This window comes from Chinchilla lanigera, unplaced genomic scaffold, assembly GCF_000276665.1.
Source record: "Chinchilla lanigera isolate Chin_1 unplaced genomic scaffold, ChiLan1.0 scaffold00125, whole genome shotgun sequence".
NCBI lineage: Eukaryota > Metazoa > Chordata > Mammalia > Rodentia > Chinchillidae > Chinchilla > Chinchilla lanigera.
The window spans coordinates 81,546-105,282 of NW_004955526.1; the positions used below are offsets into that span (position 1 = coordinate 81,546).

The 23,737-nt window shown below is 39.6% G+C and overlaps 1 protein-coding gene across 1 annotated transcript in view; it reads right to left on the reverse strand.

The window, feature by feature from the left end:
* Positions 1-12,972: 12,972 nt before the first annotated feature.
* Positions 12,973-23,737, reverse strand: part of Rwdd1 (RWD domain containing 1) — a 25,904-nt gene continuing 15,139 nt past the window's right edge. Inside the window, exons 3-7 of the mRNA XM_005409748.2 lie at positions 20,016-20,146; positions 16,612-16,755; positions 15,802-15,934; positions 15,269-15,331; positions 12,973-13,261 (exon numbers count right to left, since the gene is read on the reverse strand). Of these exons, the coding sequence (XP_005409805.1) occupies positions 13,140-13,261; positions 15,269-15,331; positions 15,802-15,934; positions 16,612-16,755; positions 20,016-20,146 (593 nt within the window). The 3' untranslated portion in view covers positions 12,973-13,139. The remainder of the gene's footprint in view (positions 13,262-15,268; positions 15,332-15,801; positions 15,935-16,611; positions 16,756-20,015; positions 20,147-23,737) is intronic.

A 23,737-nucleotide genomic window follows, 5' to 3' on the forward strand; every position in this document is an offset into this window, starting at 1 on the left:
CACCATAAATATCTGAGAAGCAAGAGGACAGCAGGCATCTGTCCTGCCCAACCTGTCCTCAGGCTTCAGCTCATGCAGCAATGTGTTGCCCAATTCTCTGTACTTCTTCTCGGCTCCTCTTGCACTGTTTGGACCCACATCTAGGAAGGACAGTGTAATGTGGTAATGCCTGCTCTGCTTCCAGGGTGACTGTGTGGACCCCAAATAGCATTGAAACCCCAGAGGACAGGGGCTATTGGATCATAGTTAATGCCGAGAGAAGTGTCTGCACATAGCATATCTTCATGTATGTTCCTGGATTAATGTTCCCACTGGCACTTCCATGACTTGTGAGTAGCCTGGGACTTTTGCATCCATCAAGGATTCCTGCCTGGGGCCACCCTGAAGCCCATAGAGTGACTCTGCAATCTCCTGGACAATGACCAGAACAACTTCCCCCAGGTGCAGGGTCAGGGTGGGGGAGACAAAGCTTGCCAGTGGGGATGGAAGATCATTTGTGTGAACCAGCATAGCTGCCGTAGCTGGTCTTCCACAGGATCAAGGCCAGAGTGGACACTTACAATACAGACCCCAGTCCTTCCTACAGCCATGAAGTTGACTTGATTTTCTCAGCACCCCATTCAGAATTCTGAATTGAGGCTGAGGGGCTTGCACCACCAACGCGCAGAGCCATAGATGGCACCACACACTGTGCGGCTGAGAGCCAGACTCACCTTCCCACCATCCCTTCTCATGGGAAGCAAGTATTGGCACCGCAGGGGCCCAGAAAGGGGGGGGCGCATTGATGTGGCTGCTGTCTAGGAAGGCCTTCTGAAGGATCCGTCAGGGTGTGCTGCATGCCTGCCAGCTCCATCCTCACTGTGCAGACCTCTGCCAGGCTCTCGGCCACCTGGTTTCCAATCTGTGCTGGGACGGTGGGGAGACGTGGAGTTGGTGTCCAAACCATGACTTCTCAGGAGGGTTTGAGGATTAAGCCTCATACTCTAAACTGCCCTTCGTGGTTCGTACCAGAAGGGCCACAGGAAGGCCCCAGCAGGACAGTGATTCTGTATTAAAAGTTAAACTTCAGAAAGGATGCTGAGAAGTACTGGCATTTCAGGCCAGCTTGGCAGCTGTACATGAAGAGCAGCAACCAATGAGTCCCAAGAGCTCCTCTTAGTGTAGAGATGAGTAAACAGGCTCATCCTGGGATCCCAGGTGCATTTATGGGGTCACATAGATCGTTCCCCAGGTTTCTATTCAAATGGCCCAGAAAGGAGTCAGGTTGAGTTTCCGTATCCATGTGAGGCTGAATGGCTGTGATCACTGCCACCCTTGTAGAAGGTCATTTAGCCCAGGCCTCCTGGAGGTGAAGGTGTTATCTGCCACTGAGGGTCCTCCTTGTCCTCCTGTGGCCACAGTAGAGTCCCCTTTGCTCACCCACACACCCTGTGCCCAAGCTGGCACCTGCTGTTGTGGGGTTCCAGTGTGTGTCCCGGGCACATGGTACACAGGCCCCATGACCAGATCCAGGCCGCTCTGTTGGGACAGCGTCTAGCAGCTGGCATGAAACATGAGGCTCTGCCTGACCACAGTTTGTGCTGTTTTTGCCCCAGAGGAGCCTGTGCTGCTGACCCACAAACAGCTCTGTCACTGGCTTCTACCCCAGACGGACAGGAGATGGCTCTGGGACTGTGGATAATCTCTCGGGCTGTTGATAATCTCTGGGCACTGTCCTGCTCCTTCTGCCAGCCCTGTCATGGGTGGGAATGTGACAGGACCCTAGGCCCACAGCCTGCCAGCACCTGCTCCTGCCCAGGAGGAACTCTGCTAGAATCCTGACCACACACACACACACACACACACACACACACACACACAGTGAGGATGAAGTGGGGCAGTTGGGCAGAGGACTCACAGTGGTGACTGAGTGTAAATAGTCCTGTTCTGAACTCAGTTGCTCTGAGTGTCTAGTAGTCAGGCCGAGAGACCTGCTCTGGGCTCCCTCTCCTCTCAGTGCACCTGGGGGCTGGGGCTGGGGAGACCTGCCCATCATAGATGGGCCGGTGCCTGCCCCGTGGCCTGAAGCCCCTGGACCTAGTGATCCATCTTCACGCTCCTTCCCAAGTGATTTCCCTGCACGGGGTTCTGTGGCCATGGCCTGGGGACCTGGGAAAGCAGCGCAGCATGTTTGCTGCTGACTCTCCAGCCAAGTGACTGGGGAAGTAGCCTTTGCTAAAATGAGTTTGGAAGTGGTTCTTCCTCTTCCATTTTCTGGAAGACCCCCAAAATACCTGTGCTGAATACCTGATAAAATTCACCAGGGTACCTTGTCTTACCTTATCCTGGACCTTTTTTCTTTTTCTTTGCTCTTGCTGTTTTTTCTCGTGTGATTTTGATTATTGATAAATTATGTGCATTCAATATTGGTCTGGTTTTTAAATTTTTATGTTAGATAGAAAAGAACAAACACAAAATAACAAAACAAAGACAAAGTAAAACAACTCAAAAACAATAAAAATGATACAGAATTTCAAAACAAGGTGACAGGAAATTAACAAAGGTGGTTGTATTGCGTATTGTTATCTTCAAAGAAGCTATTCATAGAACCAGATATTGACATGTAAGATTAATCACACAATTAAACATTAACTGTTCCTTTCAATAAACCAATAGAAATTAGTATAATTATCTTAGCTATCTTGAATATATATATATTTTTCTTCTTTCTTTTCTCTTTTCCCTCATCCCAGTTGTTTTTTCCTTTTCAGAAGTTACTTTCCCTTTCACAACATCTATTCTATCTTTCAGATTTTGTTTATGCTTTCAAACTCTTACACTAGGGAGACAATATGGTGTTTACACATGCGGGTCTGATTTATTTCACTTATGAGTATGATCTCTAGCTGTATCCATCTACATATAAAAGGCTCCAGTTTATCTTTCTTTATAGGTGAGTAATACTGCATTGTATAAAAACAGCACAACATTTTTATTCATTCCTAAATTGATTGGCATGTGGGCTGTTTCCAAGATTCATCTATTACAAATTGTGCGGCTATAAACATGGGTCCACATATATCATTGTGGTATGATGTTTTCAGTTCTGGAAAAATACTCAAAAGGTTCCTTTTGAGTATTATATATATAGCTGGGTTGAATGGGACCTCTAATCCTAGTTTTTTGAGGAATCTCCACACTGATTTCCACAGTGGTTTCACCAGTCTATACTCCCACCAATAGTGGAGAAGGGTTCCTTTTCCCCCACAACCCTTCCAGCTTTTGTTATTGGTTGATTTCTAGATGATAGCCATTCTTTCTGAGATGCGATGGAATTTCAGTGTTGTTTTAATTGGCATTTGACAAAATGATATTGAACATTTTTTCATTTATTTCTTTGCCATTTATATTTCTTTATCTGAGAAGTGTGTATTCATCTCAGATGCCCATTTTTGGATTGGGTCTTTGAATTTGGGGGGCCCTGATGTTTAAAATTCATTATATGTTCTACATAGAAGTCCTTTGTCTGAGGGACAGTTGGATAATTTTTTTCCCTATTTGCGGGTTTTCTTTTTACTCTGTTGGTGATTTCTTTTGTTGTGCAAAAACTTTTCTTCAATAAGATGAGATCCCAGCTGTTGATTCTTTACAGTAGCTCCACTGCAGTTTGGTTTTGTTCATGAACTCTCTGCCTACCCCTATCTCTTCAAGATTTCTACCTACTTTTTCTTTGAGTAGATTTAGTGTTTCTGCTTCAGTATTTAGATATTTGATCCATTTTGACTTTAGTTTAGTGCATGGTGATAGACATGGGTCTAGTTTTAGCCTCTGGCATGTGGACAGCTAGTTTTTCCAGCACCATTTATTAAAGAAGCTATCTTCCCTCCAGTGAACATGTTTGGGCCCTTTATCAAAGATAAGGTGGTTGAGTGTGTTTGTGGTGTAGTTGCATCTTCAAGAGCATTCCATTGATCCTCAGGTCTGTTTTTTTGACAATACCATGTTGATTTTATCACAGTAGCTTTGTAGTATAATTTCAAGTCAGGGTTGTGATGTCTCCTGCCTTGCCTTTGCTTCCCAGGACTGCTTTTGCTATTCTAGGTCTCTTCTGTTTCCAGATGAATTTTAGGAATGTTTTCTCTAGATCTGTGAGGTATACTAATGGTATTTAAATCAGAATTGCATTAAATCTGTATAACAATTTTGGAGTATGGCCATTTTTACAATGTTGATTCTTCCTATCCATCAGCAAGGTATATCTTTCCATTTTCTAAAATCCTGTTTGATCTGCTTTTTTTTTTTTTTAGAGTACTGTAGTTTTCACTGTACATATCTTTTACTTCTTTTGTTAGATTGATTCTTACGTATTTCAATTTTTTGGATGTTACTGTGAAAGATATGCTTTTGCTTGTTGGGGACCACTACTATGTGTCTCCCAGCAGGACTTAATTTTAACCAATTGGTTGTCCGTGTTTACTTGTGAGTTGTCTGAAGGCCACAGCTGAGGATGTCTGGCTCCAACCCCAGGAGACTGCAGCTGCAGGCACTTCACATCTGCTGTGAAGGCCTTCCTGGAGATAACATAGTTCTCCTAAATTAACATAATATATTACTTGAAAAAGTCCTGCCAGATTCCCACCTTTTCTTGAGTATCCTCTTCCTTTGTTTGTAAACCAAATAAATATGGGCCGCCCAGAGCAGTCTGACTAACTCAGAGAATACTGAAGCTGTAAGAGAGTTAGTCCCCCCTGGTGCCCTAAAGTCATTACCATTGTCTGCATTTATTCAAGCCTTCGCCCTCCACTTGCGTGGAAGATTGGAGGCCCAATCAGTCTGCAATAACTTAGGGTTATCTAAGCCGGTTTTCAATATTTGCTAATTTCTCTCTCAGTGTGTTTGTTGTTTGTGTATAGGAATACTATTGATTTTTGAGGGTTGACTTTGTATCCAGCTAAGCTACTGAATTTGGTTATTAATTCTAGGAGTCTTTTGGTGGAATCTTTGGAGACTTCCATGTAGAGTATTATGTCATCTGTGAATAATGGTAATTTTACTTCTTCCTTTCCTAGCCTTATTCCTTTTATTTCTCTCATCTAGTTGTTCTGGCTAATTTTATCAGAACTATATTGAATATGAGTGGTGACAGTGGACATCCTTCTCTTGTTCCTGATCATAAAGTGAAAGCTTCAGGTTTTGTTCATTTAGTATGATGTTGGTTGTCGGCTTGTCATAGAAGGCTTTTATCAGATTGAGGTAAAGTCCATCTATTCCAATTTTCTGCAGGGTTTCTATCATGAATGAGTGTTGGACTATATCAAAAGCTTGTTCTGCATCTATTAAGATGATCATGTGATTCTTGTATTTGGCTCTGTTGATATGATGTATTACATTTATAGATTTGTGTATATTAAACAATCCCTGCATTCTTGGGAGGAATCTCACTTGGTCATGGTGGATAATCTTCTTGATGATATGCTGCATTCTATTAGCTAGTATTTTATTAAGAATCTTTTGCTTCTATGTTCATTAGGGATATTGGCCTACAATTCTCTCTTTTGGTTGGGTCTTTCTCTGGTTTTGGTATCAGGGTAATACTTGCCTCCAAGAATGTGTTAGGGAGCACTGCTTCCCTTTCTATTTCATTAAAGAGTTTGAGAGGAAATGGCATTAAATCTTCTCTAAATTTCATATAGTATTCAGCTGTGAATCCATCAGGGACTGGGCTTTTCTTTGTTTTTAAGGTTTTTTGTTTTGCATTTTCAAATTCATTGACTGATATGGGATTATTCAGGAGTTTTATATCTTCTTGATTCAGCTTTGGTAATTCATATGTTTCTAGGAATCTGTCCATTTCTTCTGTGCTTTCCATCCTATGAGAGTAAAGATTTTCTTTTTCTGTTTTCCCAATGTGAGAATTCACTGTTATAATTTTCTCTTAGAGGACTGCTTTCATTTGTCTGAGAGGTTCCAGTAGGTTGTATGTATATCTTTGATTGTAAATATTGTTTTTTTAAAAAAGAATTTAAAAAGTAAAAAAATCTGTGACCCATTAGTTGTTCAGGAGGGTGTTATTTAATTTCCATGTGTTTATGGAGTTTTTGCAGTATCTTTATCAATAATCTCCAATCTAATTGCAGTATACATGGGATAATTATAATTCATTTGCATTTACTTAAACATATTCTATGGGCTAGTATGTGTTCTGTTTTAGAGAATATCCCATGTGCAGCTGAGAAGAATATGTACTCTAATGTTGTTGGGTGGAACACTCTGTAAAGGTCTACTAAGTCTATTTGTTCACAGGTTTTGTTTAGTTCTGTTTTCTTTCCTGATTTTTTGTCTAGTTAATCTACCTCTTTGTGAAAATCGGTTGTAAAGTCTCCTGTTACAATTGTGCTATTGCTTAGTTTATTTTTCATGTCTGTTAAAATTTGTCTTATATAGTTGGGTGCTCCTTCATTTGGTGCATATATATTTATGACTGTTATCTCTTTCTCTTGCAGTTTTCCCCTAATAATAATAGAGTGACCTTCTTTATCTCTTTTGATCATTATTGGTTTGAAGATCACATTGTCTGGAAACAGAACAGCTACCCCTGCTTTTTTCTGGGTTCCTGTCACATGCATAATTATTTTCCATTTTTTGACTTTCAGTCTATAATTTCCAGTTAAATGTGTTTCTTATATACAGTATATTGTTGGATTTTGTTTCTTTACCCACTCTGCCAGTCTGTTTATTTTGATTGGTGAATTGAGGCCATTTCCATTAATGGTTATTACTGATATGTATCAGATTATCATTGTCATGTTATTTTCTTGCGGTTGGTTCCCTATTCCCCCTCCCCCATTTAATTGCTTGCTCTGCTTGGTGGTTCTTTTCTATTGATGTTTTTGGAAGTGTGGTCATTTTTACCTCTTTGTAGAATATCTATCTTTCAATACTCTTTGTAGGGTTGGTTTGGTGGTCATGAATTTCTTCAGTTGATCTTTTTCATGGAAGTATCTTATTTCTCCATTAATTTTGAAAGAGAGTTTTTGTAGGGTACATCAATCTGGATTGGAAGTTGTTTCCTTTCAGGACCTAAAATACTTCACTCCAAGCTCTTCTTGACCTGATGGTTTGTGTTGAGAAGTCTGCTATGATTCTCATGGGCTTTCCTTTATAGGTGATCTGTTTCTTTCCTCTAACAGCTGTTCACCTGTTATTTTGTGGAATATCTGGGATAATGATTATTGTGTGTCTGGTCATGGATTTATTTTGGTTATGGCTAATTGGAGTCCTATATGCTTCACTTACTGTATGTCAGATTCCTTTCCCATTCTTGAGAAATTTTTTCCTAATACTTCTGCAAAGTCTTTTTATGCCATTCATGTTGCCTCCTGCTCTTCCATTGACACCTATCATCTTATATTATTTTTCTTTGCTTCATCTTGCAGCTGTTGCATTGTTATTTTCTGTTTTCTTTTTTTGATACCAAGAATTCAACTCAGTATCTTGCACTTGCCAGGCAAGTGCTTGTGCCACTGAGCAATATCCCCCACCCCCAAATTGTTGTTTCCTGGCTCCTTGTTATTTTTAAGAGATCTTTCTTTGTACGATCACTAGCTGCATTGATGTCTTCAAGGTCTGAAACTCTATCTTCAGTTATGTTCCATCGGTTTTGAAAGCTTTCAATGGAATTTTTACTTTCTTGGCTATCCCTTTGACTCTCTTTCATGCATTCTAATTCTTTGCTATATTGTTGATTCAAGGTTTCCATCATTTTTCTGTGCTCTTCTATTTTTCTATCTATATCTTCTTTTGATATGCTGAGCAATTCTTTCATTATGGTTATTTCTTTTTTAACCTGAGATATTTCTGACCTGATTTCCTCTATAGCCTGAAGTAGTTGTTTCTTTACTTCAGTTTTTATCATTTCAGAAATTTTAAGTGTGCTAATTCCAAGTTCTTCCATGTTGATGTTTCTTGGACTTTTTCTGGGTAGGGTGGAGGCCTGAGACTGCATTTTGCTTTCATTTTACCATTTTTGAAGCTCCTGAAGCTTCCTGGGTTCCAGAGTCCTTCTCATGATGGTGGCAGAGGGCAGAGCATGGGGTCTCATGCTCGCAGGCAGCTCACTGAGGGTCCCAGGCAAGCCTGGGACCTAAGGTTCTTCTTGCAATGGCAGCAAGGGCAGAGTGTGAGTTCTCAGGCTCCCAGGCAGTTTACTGAATCTCCTGAAGCTTGCCAGGACTTAGGGTCCTTCTCTTGATGGCAGTGGGGGCAGAGCACAGGGTCTCAGGCTCCTTGGCAGCTCACCAAGAGTGCCAAGGCTGCCTGGGACCCAGGGTACTACTTCCTTTGGTGTCTTCTTTTCACCATGTCACCGCTTACCACGGGCCTCAAAGGATAAGACAAGATCATAGCCAAGGACACACAGATCCATCTCAACTAGATAAAGACTATAGCCTCAGGCATCTCACTCCTGCATGGAATATCTTAATCCTTACTAAGGATTAACTTAATACTTTACATGGAGAAATCCTTGAGTAAATCAGCCCTTCTTTCTTTCCTTTTTTGGTACTGAGAATCAAACACAGGACCTTGTGCTTGCCAGGAAGGCATTTTAGTCACCTGGCCCCCATTTTAAAAAAAATTTGACCCTTCTTGAATACTCTCCTTGCTTCTTCTGATAGCCAAATAAGTATGGGCCACCCAAAGAAGGTCTTGGTCTTAGCCCTAAGAGAATCTCAAATTCTGTGAGGGCCTTGATCCTCCTGGAGTCCTGACATCATTCCATTCACCTCCTTTTATTTAGCCTTCACTGTACACTCATTCAGGAAACTGCGTACCTGATCAGTCTGCAATAACTAAAGGATATTATTAACTGGATAACAAACTGAATCAAACTCAATGGTTAGGTTCAATGTTGACCTTATGGGGAAATTTGATTCAGTTCACAAATAATTTGGCTTGGACCAGAATCCTGAAAAGAATTAAGTTCTTCAGCCAAGGTATCACTGTATTCTCATAGTAAATATTTCTACATATTGTTGTAGCAAATCAATCGTTTCACTAATAATAAAAAGGTATTTTATTGAATATATAAATGAACAGAGAGGATTTAACATTGATCTACATATAATTAAAAATATTCACATTATAAACATTTTCATACACCACTGAATGGGCATATAATTTTTTCCACATCTACCTCCACAGTTGTTCTTCATTAATTGAATGGCTCATCTCCCAGGCTCTGCCTTTCTCTGACTCTTTGGTTTTGTCTGTCTCACATTCTTGCACAAAGATTCTTGCACATCTATGTGAGTGTGAAGACTGAGATCATGGATGTTTCATTTTAGAAACTGAGATCGTCTACACAGGCATCCTTTGCACTTTGCCCCTTCCCCTGGGGGCCCAGAGAGCCCCGCCTCATTATCTCCATAGCCTTCCCCAGTTCATGTGGCCCACACTGATTCACCATACCCTGTGGATGTCAGTGATGGTCCCAGTTCCTTCTTACTTCAAGTAGTGCTGTGACAACAGTCTTGAAAAGAAATCTTGACTTGTGAGGCTCTCTATGGGGCTAAATCTCTAGCCTTAGCCCTACAAGATAAAGGGACACACACGTAGAGCTCTGCTGGGAGCACCTACCGGGCTCTGCTCTGCCGCCATGCTCTCGCTGGTGCTGGTCGGCACCACACTTAGAACCTGCCAGTCTGGTGGGGACACAGGACGCCTCAGTGATGTGTGCCTGTGTGTCAGCATGGGGAGATCGAGCATTTCACACACTTGTTGGCCATATGTGGAGATTCCCTTTGGAATTATAAGACTTTGTCTTTTATGACACATATGGACTCATGAGACCTGTTCCCACCCTTCCAATATGGACCTTCTATTGGGATGTGGGTTCTAAGTAACACTTTTCTGGGTGGCTTTGCGTTTATTAATTTCTTCATTGTTTGTTTCTGTTTTACCTGTAAGAGTCTTTTTTTCTTTCTGCCTTCTAATACTGAAATCATGGACCAGCTGTTTGAGGGCCAAATGCAAAATATATACAGGTGTCTGATATTTATGATTGGTGTTATGGTTTGAATGTAGATGTCCCCTTAAAGCCTCATGTGCTCATAGTTGGGGCTTTGGGATGGAACTGGATCATGGGTGTGTGGTAACTGATTAGTCAACTGATGGAACTATAGCTCAGTGTGATCATGGGAGGTAAAACCTGGTGGGAAGAGGCGAGTCACTGAGTATGGCCTAGAATGGTATGTATCCTTCTTGTTCCCTCTTGTCTCCTACCTACACTGCCGTGGACTATTTCTCTTCTGCCATGCCACCCTGCCTTGGAGCCAGCCAACTATGGACCAGAACCTCTACATTCTGTGAGCTTAAATAATCTTTCATCCATTAACATGTGGGTGCCAAATATTTTGCCCCAGAAATGAGAATGTAACTAAGACTGATAAAATGCTAAGCCAGACTATACACAAATGTCCTCTCTCCTAGGGAAGATGTGAAGCAGCCACATTTGTGACAGCTTGTGGAAACAAACTGCAGGAGAATTTAATAAATACACCCTATGCTGCTCTGGACTTCCTACTCTTGATGGTAGGCTGTGCATGGAACACTCTGCCTCATTTTTCAACAGTTGTATTAAAATAAAGTAGATATAAAATGACCTGCGTACAGTGGTACTATACAGTTGATAAGTTTTGACATGTATATTCCCATAAAGCCATGAACACAGTTAAGAAAACAAAGAAATCTATCTCTCTCAAAAGTTTCCTCATGCCCTTGCTATGTACTCTAAAGTTCCCCCATCCTGGCCTATCATGTGCCCAGGGTGAGACTGATCTAACTTCTGTCACACACACGTACAGAAAAATTTGTCAGCAAAAGAAAAACTAACCAATGAAAAATGTTTCTATACAAGGTCCATTTGATCATTTAAGAAGTGGGTGCATAAATGAATACATTTTAAATGTCATTTAACTTGAAATACGTAATATAAAGGAAGTATTTCTTGGTTAGTACTTTCTGTTTAGTAATCATATAGATAGAATTAAGAGAACCATTTTCTATGGTAACAAGTAGCATCATTTCTCTACCTCATCTTACAGCAAAAGAAACCAGCAATAGTGAAGAGACAACCCACAAAATGGGAAAAAATTCTTACCAGCTATTCTTCAGAAAAAGGACTAACATCTACAATATAGAAAGAACTCAGAAAACAGACAAACGAACAAACAAAAAACTGATCTCTCAGATTTAAAAACCCAATCCAAAAATGGACATCTGAAATGAATCAACCTTTCTCACATGAAGTACAAATAGCAAATAAATATATGAAAAGAATGTTCTACATCACTGGTCATTCAAGAATTGCAAATTAAAACAACACTGAGACTCCATCTCACTCCAGAAAAAAGAGCTATCATCAAGAAATTAACCAGTAACAAATGCTGATGAAGCTGTGTGGAAAAAAGAACCCTTCTCCACAGCTGGTAAGAGTGTAAACTGTACAACCACTTAAGAAATTAGTATGGAGATTCTTCAAGAAACTAAAACTAGAGGCTCCATTTTGACCTAGCTGTTCCCTTTCTACGAATCTTCCCCAAAGATTTAAAAGCATCATACTACAGTGATATATGCATACCCATGTTTATACCAGCACAATTTATAATAATTAAATCTTGGAAACACCCCAGAAGCTCATCAAAAGACGAATGGATAAAGAAAATGCACTGATATACCATGGGGTACTACTCTTCCATAAAGAAGAATAAATTTGAGTTCTTTTTAGGTAAGTGGATATACCTAAAGACCATAATTATAAGTGAAATAAATTGGACACATAAGTTTAAATATTGCATTGTTTCTCTTGTGTAAGAAACCCAAAGGGTAAATAAGGAGCTTAATTAATGGACAACAGATATTAGGAAGTAGGAAGAGCTTGTTCAAATGGGAAAGGGAGCAAAGGGGAGAGGGAGGAAAGGAAAAAAAACTGGACAAAAAAGAGAACTGAAGGAAAAAAATGACAATATTTTATAAATGGAGAGGGGAAGAACACTTGAAGGGAGGGGAGGGGAATGGAGAAAAAAGAAGATTTAAGATGTGTTACATACAGGTACAAGTTCCCTATGCTGAACGGGATCATTATGTATGACAAATATGTACCAATTTTGAAAAATTAAAAAAAAAAAATAGCAGAAGAATAAAAAAATCACTTGTAGAACTCATATCAGATTTTACTTTTAAAATTCAGACAAGGAAAAAAAAATAAAATAAAACGAGCATGTCTCTCTTTTCATGAGCAACCACTTTGAAGATAGCAATACGTAATACAACAAGCATTGTTAATTTCCTACCACTTTGTTTGTAACTCTGTATTGTCTGTACTGTTCTTTTGCTATTTTGTAAAAGGTTGTCTGTCTGTTAATGTTTGCCTCCTTTTACTTTTAAAATAAAAAAAAAAATTCAGACAAGGGCTCATAAATCTAACCTGAGAAGCGCTTAGGAGTATACAGCTTTTATAAACACCAAAAATTTGCATTCAGTACTATTAAAGTGATGAAGTCCATTTTATTCCTGCCTACAATTTGGGCTTCTGGTTCTGTTATACTGTGCTAAAAAGGCTAGACTCTAGGTTTATTTTTCTATTTACATATCTTAATACTGCAACACTTATGTGAAAGACAATATTTGGAATCTAAAAGTAACCATCATCTCCAGGATAGAAATGACTAGTTACCAGGGCTGGAGATTTAGCTCAGCGGCAAAAGCGCCTGCCTGGCAAGCGCAAGGTCGTGAGTTTGGTTCCCGGTACCAGAGAAAAACCAAAAAAAAAAAAAAGAAATGACTAGTTACCAGTACCTTGAACATAAACCCCCTTATGTCCATGGCAGCAGCTCACCTTTAAGTCTTGGTGCTATAGGTAGGATCTCCCTCCAACATTAAATAAAGTTAAATATGTAATCTTCTGTTCCCCAGTAAGAGGAAGTGCACATTTTGTATGTGAAGTATTATGGTCAGTTTATTAGGTTCAATGATGAAAGTTATCAGAAAATATTCTCCTGAAAATTATTTTTTCTTAGAAAAAAAAGGAAGGAAAATCACCCCCCTCAGCATAGCCACAGGTGCTGTGGCTGTCCAGCCTCTCTGGAGATGGAGACAGTCTGTCATTCTGTGGAGTCACTCCCTGCATCTGCGGGATTGTAATCTGGTTCATCTTCAACGTCCTCCAGTTCCAAGTCATCCATTTCCTGGAATAAAGACTCATCTACTTCCACGTTGTTTCCAGCTGTGCAAGGAAAAGCATATTTCCCCTTCAGTTTTAAACCAAGGAATGAAAAACATAACTCACTGGCTTCTAAACGTGCATGTGAGGTGCACAGGATGAAACCCCATATCACTAATGCAAATCATATCTCCTTTGGTCAGTAGAGATTCTGAGATATTAAGAGCAACTTCATTTTTCGATTTCAGGCTAAGATTCTGATTATTTAAAAAAAGCTAGCAGAATTATTACTTATAATGTGGTATGTTATATTTTGAACACAATGGTGATGACACATTGCTTTGGTTATACGAAGTTGACATTGCTAGGTCTTATGCCAGTACCTATCTCCTTCAACAGTGGCAGGTATGCCCATCATTAAAGCTCAACTATCCATGTTATTCAGCTGAGATATTCAAATTGACCTTACTCTTACCCAGTTTGCCTTGTAACCAACAGTATGACTTTCCAAGATGCCAAATATCTAATCTCTACAAGCAATAGCCAAGCTCTACATTCAACTCCTTCAGTCTTTACCTGAAATAGGTCAAAGTAGGATATTATAACACTCTTGATCAATAAAAATTGCTGTCTTCCTTTCTCAGACTTCAGTTTATTGAAATTCAATCAAGTGAAAATATAAAGAGAATGAGTCTTTCTTGGTGCCCATGAGAGGCTCAGTAATAAAAATATAATATGCTAAGCACAAGCCTAAAAATAAATGAGTCTTGGATTGGTAGTGAAAGATCCACAAAGCAGATGAAGTCTAAAATGTCTTGGTGATAAATTTGAATCCACTAAGAACAAAAGGGGCTGGATGAAGCAATTCTGTGTAGAAGTACGTATACTGGCAGAGAAAAAAGATAAGACATTAGTAATTTCTAACTGGAGGATAAGATTTGAAGAAAATTACCTAGGGATAGTTGAATAGATAAGGACCAGAATGTAGGTCAACCTTTTTTTTTTAAGCAGTGGAAATCAAAGTATTATAAAAGATAAAATACAGATTTAAAAAATGCCACATCACAGACAACCACTATAAAATACTGTAGATAAGGGCATTAAAAGTAAGAAGAGTGAAGGGAAATAATTTAAGGGGTTATCACAAAAGTCTCAATGAAAATAATAAAATCTTCAGAAAGAAAGAAGAAAGTACTGAGAAGTTATTTCAGAAGCAGAATCAATAAGTATCTTTTAGTAACTTACTTGTAATGAAGATACTTGATCCACTAGAGAAGGAATTGAGTCAAAAACGAGTGAAGAGACTAAAACTGATAAAGCCCAAGAAAAAATGAAATGAAGCTTTTTAAGGTTAGAACTTCTTAGCAGAGTAGATGAGAACATCTTGCTGGGTTTTGTTTGACTTTTTTGTTGTATAAAAATCTTACTACAGATGCTACAAAGATTATAATAAGATGAGGAGTGTACCTTAGTGGTAGGGCACTTGCCTAGCATACACGAGGCCCTGGGTTTGATCCCGAGCACCACACCAAAAAAAGAAAAAGGAAGAAGAAAGAGAGAAAGGTGAGTGTCAGTACTAGGGGCCCAGCTTGCTTTCAAGAATGAGTCAGCAGTGAGTCATAATGACATTGCATTGCTTCTTAACCTTCTCTAGCAGATCCAGAAGAAAGCTAAAAGAACAGAAGCTAGAAGATCTCCAACAGGCAAAGTGAATGTAACAGATGGTGAATGAACAGGGCTCCACGAAAACAGAACTGATCTATCCTGTTCAGAGTATAGCTTAGAGTGAGACTACTTGGAATGAAATCAGAGCAATAATTTTTTTAATGTAAATTTCTCTTTACAAGGCTGTTTAAAAAATACAGTTTAAAGTATAAATTCTAATAGTTGATTAACTTATACATTTGAACCAATACATTTGAATAGAATTTTTACTTCTATAACATGTTTGAAAACTTTCTGCTAATTTAAGCAAATTTAAAGTAGTAAGAATAGATAATTATGTCCACACTAGCCTCTAAAATTAAAGACAGCACATTACATACATATGCAGTGCTAATCTTATCTTACCATCCTCCAAGAACTGGATATCAGATGTGTCAAGATTATGATCTGTTTCAAACAGCTGTTTGCCTAAAAAGAAAGAAATATGTTTAATTGGCATAGTACTCCTTCATCTTCCCTAAAACAATTTTTAAAATGTAGTAACTCAAGGAAATAAGTCTGGAAATCTATTTTCACATGAATTTTGACAAACTTAAAAACTTCATCCATCACTAGGAGGCATGTGAAATGTATTGACATTAAAATGCAACAAGTAAAAACCTCCTCTGCCTTAGAATCCTAGAAAAAACAATGGGTTTTACTCACCACTTCTAAGGCTTGTGATCCTAAATATCTTTCTGTCTTAGGATCTACTGATTCCAACATATTCAGCAAAGATAAGCTATACAATCAATTATATGTGTAGATATGTCTTTCATCTTTTTGAGGCCTAAGTATATTTATTGATCACTTTCACATAAAAAGCTGTCTAAGCATCCCCTTGCTATCTAAGATAGGGCGGGGGACTGGTAAGAACTCCATGTGAGGTGATGTCATACCACTCAGTTTATTTTTTCCTGCTTGTTCTTCTTCTTTCATCCGTTTCTTTTTAATTTCCAAGAGTTCTGCATCAAACTTGGCTTTCCAACATAAGAAATTCTCAATTGTTACAGGCGTGCCATGGAATAATTGCTTAGCAAATTAAAAAAAAAAGACATTATTAGATTAATAAGATAGCAGTTCAACAAATAAAGTAAAAGTATATCCTTGAATCAAACAGAACCACTTTTATACGAGAACAGGAAAATCACTAGGTGAAACTGTATAATGCACTGCCTCTTTTCACTGCTGTTGACAAAGGACTCTAGCAAAGCCCATGTTTACTCTTATCACAAGAAATGTGCACTCAATTTACTATGCTCACCATGGCTATTTACTATTAAGAAGAAAGTTGTTGACATTATTAATGTTTTCAACACACATCAATTTATAACATTAAATCATTGTTTTCAATTCATTTTACAATTTGAGGTTTTTAAAAATTTACTATTTAGGTCACTATACAAGGGGCTTTATAAGTTTAAACTTGGCACCATAGGCTATGTAATTTATATTTTTCACTCTTACTTGTAAAAGCTTTACTACCCTGATTATCACTCAGTACTAGTGCTATGCCACTACCTTAAAGTCTTCTAAAGTCATATAATAAAGTCATTTTATCTACTGATTCCAACATATTCATTTTATCTACTGTGATTTCAAAAATTTATTGAAATTGCCTGCAAGAAAGAAAAAAGAAAATCCAACTTCCAATTAACCAACAAACAGATATGAAGAATAATGAAAGAAAACAAGGCTTTTAAACATACCTTCTCTGCTTCTTCTGCTTCTTTTTCCTTTAGTTTCTTTTCTTCCTCTCTTCTTGTTTTTATCTGATCTACTATTGCATTTAATTTTTCTTGCACCGCTGTCACTAGAGTAAAGATCATGACCATACCAAGATTTTCCTCAGCCTATATAAAAAGATGGATGGAGTTTTTCTCTCAGAGAAAAACTAACCAATTAAAAAAATTTGTTTCTATAACCACCATACTGATGATCATTTGATCATTTAAGAAATGGGTGTATCAATGAATACATTTTATTTTAAAAGTCACTGAATTTGAAATACTTAATATAAAGCAAAAATTTCTCACTTAGTACATTCTGTTTAGCAATCATATAGACAGATTTAAAAGAATCATTTCCAACAGTAACATCATTTCCCTAGCTCAACTTCAGGATGGTAGTTCTTTTTGAGAATTAAAAGTTGTGCCAGTGAGCTGAATGTGGGAGCCTGAAAGATTTTCTCATCCATTACAATAATGAAGAAGGTGGGTATTTTTGTTACTTATCTATTTTCCTTGCTTAGATCTGAAATGTTTAGAGCCAAATGTAAATGCATCACCTCATGAAAGGGATATAACAAAAAGCTATTAGAAAGTTGGTGCTGAGGACAAAATGGAATAAACAAGAACATTTTTGTCAAAACACACTAGCCATGCTCTCAGTCCCAGAAGCAGGATCACTGAGCACTTCTCTGGCAAAGCTGGCTTCAGCAATAACCATCTGAGCGGGCACTGCACCTCCAGAGCCTCTGTGAGGACTGGGCTCAGGACAGCTCCTGTAAATGCTATTAAGGGACTTTTCTATGGAATGCAAATGCTACCAATCTTCCCAATTCCTGAACAAAACTCTCAAGTGCCAAACCCCTATGACAACCACCCACAGTACCTTGATGTCACTGTTGTAATTTACACCTAGATGCCCCTAAAGCCTTGTGCACTCTGACTTGCTGTGAGAGGGTAGGCCCTGGAGAGAGGAGGCAGGCAGGTCACTAGGGTCATGACTGAGGGGTAGCTCCCTCAGTCAGGCTCCTCTCTTTCCTGGCCACCATGACATGAGCAGCTTTCATCTGCCATGCTGCTAAGATTTTGTTTGTTTGAGACAGGGTCTTGCTATGTAATTCAGTCTGGCCTCAAATTCATGGGAATCCCCCTGCCTCAGCCTCTGAAATACTGGACTTACAGATGTTGTGCCCTCACGCCCAACCGAGGCTCCCCTTTGAATGAGGATAAAGTCTGTATTTTTTAAAAAGCTTAGGCAAATCTGCTGAAGAAGAAAGTAACCACTTTTAATTCCATCATATACCACCTTCAAATTTTAATTCAATTAATTTTGTGTAACTGGGCATTCTGCGGAAAAAACCTCTCCATCTGCGTGTCCCTCTTAGTCCTTTTCTTTAAGAAAGTTATTCCTCTACTTTCCTCTATTTCCTTATTGCCTGGCAAACTTCCCTGAGACCTCTGCTTCCTCTTAGAAGCTTCTCTAGTGCTTCATGTCCGTGTGTACCCATATAATCCTGTACTTCACCACCAGAGCATTTTTTATACAGAAGAACGATTTCCAGTTTGCCAGTGAACATTTCCCAATGGAGTAGAAAACCTAGGAGACCAAGGATGGTTTCACTCAGCCTAATGCTTGACATATTTCATTAACAAATTCCACTAAGACATCTGTTACAGAAGCTACCTACTGCAACCAAAAAGCAAACATTAGTAGCATGGAAACTGGATAATTTAGAAGTCATATTAATTCTGCATCACTAATATTTGAAGAAATGCAAACATAACTATATTTTGTTTCCATCTTATTAGCTAATGTACTAAAACTAGTAATGTCAAATAAACAGACACTTCAGTGACTATGGTGAGATCATAAACTCACATCAGCATTTTGAAGATCAAATTGGGAAGATGTTTAAAATTGCAAAGTAGCCATGCACTTTCATTCAGCAGTTCTACTTCTGGAAAATGCCAGATTAGTATACTAATCAGTGATTCATTCCTTTCCCTTATTCAATAATATGTGAGTATCTTTCATGTGTCAGGCACTAGAAAAGGACTTGCTCTAAGGACTTACAAATCAAGATATATAAACAAGAATGTCAAAAGAATTATCTATTAAATGAAACAAAAATGGGAATTATAAATTGCTCTTTAAAAGATCTACAACCATGTATCTAGTTATCAAAACCTATAATTCACATATGTTTATGCACGTTGTTATATAAAAGAGAGAGCTATAAAATATTAAACAAAGATCTAACTTGGAGGGAGGAGGAACTATGTATATAGAAACAGGGAGAGAAAGCTAGCATTATCATACCAAATAATATATACTTACACATGGTTGTTGGAATTAAGGGTAATCACTATTTTCTTCTTCATGACTTTCTATATTTTTTGAGTTTTTTAGAATATGATTTTTTTTTGTTTTTTTTGTTTTTTTGTTTTTTTTGTTTTTCTCCGGTACCGGGAACCGAACTCACGACCTTGCGCTTGCCAGGCAGGCGCTTTTGCCGCTGAGCTAAATCCCCAGCCCCATAGAATATGAATTATTTTGATAACTGAAAGATAATCCCTGTTTTTGGATGGAGGACATCGATTGTTTCCTGCCTGCCACACTATCAACTGCTCCTCCTCTATCCTGCTGCCCAGTTGTGGAATCAGACAACTATGGAACGAAACTTCTACAAACCATAAACTAAAATACACCTCTCTTCTTTTAACTTGAGGGTGTCACATATTTTGTCCTCACAGTGAAAAACTAAGACACCTCTTTACTCTTACGTTTCAAACTAAACACTACCCAAGCACAAGCGAACTACCTACCAAGCACACATTATGAGTAGCCCACAGTGTAACAAACCTACTGCACAAAAACCTTTCCAATACCCATTTCCTCTTCTGCACAACCTTCCCCTCTTAGAGGGGTCATAAGCTGTGAGTGGGGTTTGTAACTTTAAGGAAAGAGATGGAGAAAAAACAAACAAACAAACAAAACAGTCATAGTCCTTTGCAGGAAGCTGGCCAGTAATAAGAAAGAGGGTGGCAGTTTCAATTTTTTTTAAGTTAGAATTTTTAGCTACACCATGGACTACACATTTTAAGAACTCAATCAGAACTGTGCATACAACTTAAAGTAACTGTTGGGCTTTTTTATCACTTAGAGCGAAGAGACTGAGTTTCAAACAGGAGCACTGGGACAACTCCCATTACTGAACAGTGAAAGGGACATGGAAAATGAGAAGATGCTCTGTGATCATGCGTCATGAATTCTGCTTGCCAATGCACTATGCACACACATTTAACAGCATTTTCTAATCCTTAAATGCATAAATTTAAGAACAATAACATAAGGCCAGACCAGAACAAAATTGCAATTCCCTTACCTGAATTGCTAATAATTTTAAAATGTCTCTGACATCATTATCTGCTAGATTTTCCTGGGAGAATATTTCATAAAGAGGAGCTTCATCTGGGTATTTCTCACTGTATGTAAACTTGAGGGTAGTCTGGACAACTAAAACAAAAGACTTTGATGTGAGTACATTACAAGTATAGAGATCAGTACTTTTGTTGAGTCAGTAATTAATTTATAATTGGACAATGAAAAGTAGCCCCATACATTTTCCTACAAAGAAAAATGAAGGTTACTAAGAGACCAGGTAGATCAGCACTGATATAAATAGCACATCAATCTAGGATATGGCTCTGTGGCACAGCACTTACCTGGCAAGCACAAGGTCCTGAGTTCAATCCCCAGTTCCAATAAATAAATAAATAAAAATCACTTTCATTTTAAAAAATAAAAAAAAATAAATAACACATAACACAGAGTAGTAAATGAAACAAATCAAGGGAACACCAAAAATCACCTCTCACATGTAAAACACATTTACTACCTATTGGCCTTTTACTATATTTCCGCAGAGGACAGATAAAGGCTATTCTTCCTTTAAAATCTTCCCTAAGATCAACAAAAAGCAACAAATATAAGACAGTGAAAAAATACTAGAGAGACACTCGGGGCCGCGCTGACCTCCGCCCGCCCCGCGGGAAACTAACAAAAGCAGCACGAGCTCGGGGCTTGGGAGTGGGGGAGCAGCGGCCACAGGGCGGGCAAGCCTGGGCTGGGACCTGCGAGCACCAGGTGGGGCTGCTCCAGAGTCTGGAAGCGGTGGCACCAGAGGACACGGATCTCTCGCCTCTGGGACTCACCGGCACCGTGGGCTGCTGCACCGGATGCTGCTCGCTCATCTGCCTCTGCACGCTGCAGCTGAATCTTCAGTATTATACAGAAAAAAATCAAATATAACCGTTGACAAGAAGCAGGTTTGTCATATTTCCTCTTTTAAGAACTATGGACCAAAGTCACCCCATTGTGTTTCTGTGGAGTTTTGTCAAGTTAAGAGATTTTCCAAGAGTGCTCTTGGAGCTGCTGGTCCCTGGTTCGAGTCTGTGTTTTGCTCACACCGCCACGGTTCCCAGCTGAAATTCGTGCAGAGAGCCAGGTATTTCCCACCTACTTCCTGAGGGCAGAGCAGGCGACCCAGGACCCCGCCGCCATTACACACTGAGTCTCTGCCCTCCCTGCACCTGTAGCAGAGAGGAGGTCCTCACTCAGAAACCCCAGGGACTTCTCTGGTTGGGGGCAGGGAGCGTAGCCCGTCCCTCCGTGCACCCTGCGCCTAGTGAGCCAGTGCTCCAGGAGCTGCTGGTCCCATGGTTCAAGTCCATGCTTTAGTCACACCTCCACAGTTCCCCGCTGAAACTCACAGACATAGCCAGCTATTTCCCATCTACTTCCTGAGGGCAGAGTGGGCAACCCAGGACCCTGCCGCTATTACAGACTGAGTCTCTGCCCACCCTGCACCTGCAGCAGAGAGGAGGTCCTCACTCAGAAGCCCCAGGGACTTCTCTGGCTGGGGGCGGGGAATGTAGCCTCTCCCAGCGCCCGCATGCCCTGCGCCTAGTGAGCGAGTGCTCCAGGAGCTGCTGGTCCCGCGGCTCAAGTCCGAGCTTTACTTTTCCCCAGATCTTCTAGCGGGTCGAAGGCACAGGCAATCTGTGACTGCTACCCATCCGGCCTACATCTGGTTCCTGTATGTGTCCTGAACTGATTGGAGAAACAGAATCAGGTGGTTCACAAACTGTCGACCCTGCAGTTTGTCTCTAGATTTTGCCTGTACCCTGAACAGTCTGGGGACATAGGCCCACTGGAGCAGGATTGTCACACCAGTACAACCAGACTTTGGGCCATGCAGGTGCCCTGAACTGCAAGGGGACGCTGGATCAGACGGTCGGCCATCAGCTAACACCAATGCCCGTGTCTGAGAACAGGGATAACTAGACACAATCAAAAACTGCCAGAAAACTCAAGACGAAGTAGCGCTTCTCAGAGGTCACTCAGGAGGAAACCTGACCATCAGGAAAATTAGGGACACTAGTGGCCTTTGCTGTGCAGCTACTAAACAGGTAAACTGAGCTTTCTGCATCCAGTAGCAAACATGACAAAACAAAGGACTAAAACACAATCCCAGAACTCCATCCCACTCAGAACAAGTCCAGGAGACATCGACGAAGGACAACTTGGTAAACATATGCATGAAATAGCTGAAATGACTGCAATGGAAGTAAAGAAACAACTCCTTAAGGCCACAGAAGAGATGAGATCAGAAATAATCTCTCAGGCAAAAAGTGAAATGACAAGAATAATGAAGGAACTGCTCAAAAACTCTGAAGAAGAAACATATAAGAAAATAGAAGAACAAAGGCAAGGGTCAGAAGCAATCAATGAAAAATATAGAAAGGACTTAGAACACATGAACCACTTTGAAAGAGACTTCCAGGAAAACAAAGCTGCCACTGAATGAAGCTGAAGATAGAATCTACCAAAACCGCTTGAATGAAGCTGAAGATAGAATCTCAGACCTTGAAGACAGCACAGCGGCTAGCGACCATGAAAGAAAGGATCTCGTAAAATCAACAAGGATCCAGGAAAAGTCAATTCAACAGCTGCAAGATGAGGCAAAGAGAAATAATGTACTACTTATAGGAGTCAATGAAACAGCACGAAGCTACACAACTGATATAAAAACATTATTGCAAAAATAATAGCAGAAAATTTCCCAAGCATGGAAACAGAACCTGATATTCAGGTAAATGAGGTATATAGGACTCCAACCAATTACAACCAAAATAAAACTACACCCAGACAAACAATAGCAAAGTTCCCAGATCTCCAGCAAAAGAACAGAATATTAAAAGCTGCTAGAGAAAACAAACAGATTACCCATAAAGGAAAGCCCATCAGAATCACGGCAGACTTCTCAGCACAAACCATCCACTGGACAAGAGCTTGGAGTGAAGGATTACAGGTCCTGAGACAGAACAGCTTCCAACCAAGACTGATGTACCCTGCCAAACTATCCATCCAGTTCAATGCAGAAATAAAATATTTTCATGACAAAGAACAACTGAAGAACTTCATGAGTGTCAAGCCAGAATTACAAGGAATACTAAAAGATACTGTAGACAGAGAAAAATCTTACTGCAATTTCAAGAACACCAGTAGGAATGAGAAGTCAAGAAGACCAAGCAAGTAAAAAGGTAGAAAAAGTAGGAAACCAATGCAACTAAATACCATGACAATGATAAATCAATACATATCAGTTATAACTGCAAATGTAGGCTAGCATTTCTTTTTTTTTTTTTGGTTTTTCTCCGGTACCAGGAACCAAACTCATGACCTTAGGCTTGCCAGGCAAGCGCTTTTGCCGCTGAGCTAAATCCCCAGCCCCATAACTGTAAATGTAAATGGCCTCAATTCTCCAGTCAAAAGAAACAAACTGGCAGAGCGGGTTAAAAAACAAAATCCAACCATATGCGGTATACAGGAAACACATTTCACTGAAAAGCAAATCCACATACTGAAAACAAAGGATGGAAAACAATCCTCCATGCAACAGGAGCCCAGAAAAAAAGCAGGGGTAGCTATTTTGTATGCAGACCATGTAAACTTCAAACCGACAACAATCAAAAGAGATCAAGAAGGTCACTAGATACTAGTCAGGGGAAAACTGCAAGAGGATGAGATAACAATCATAAACAT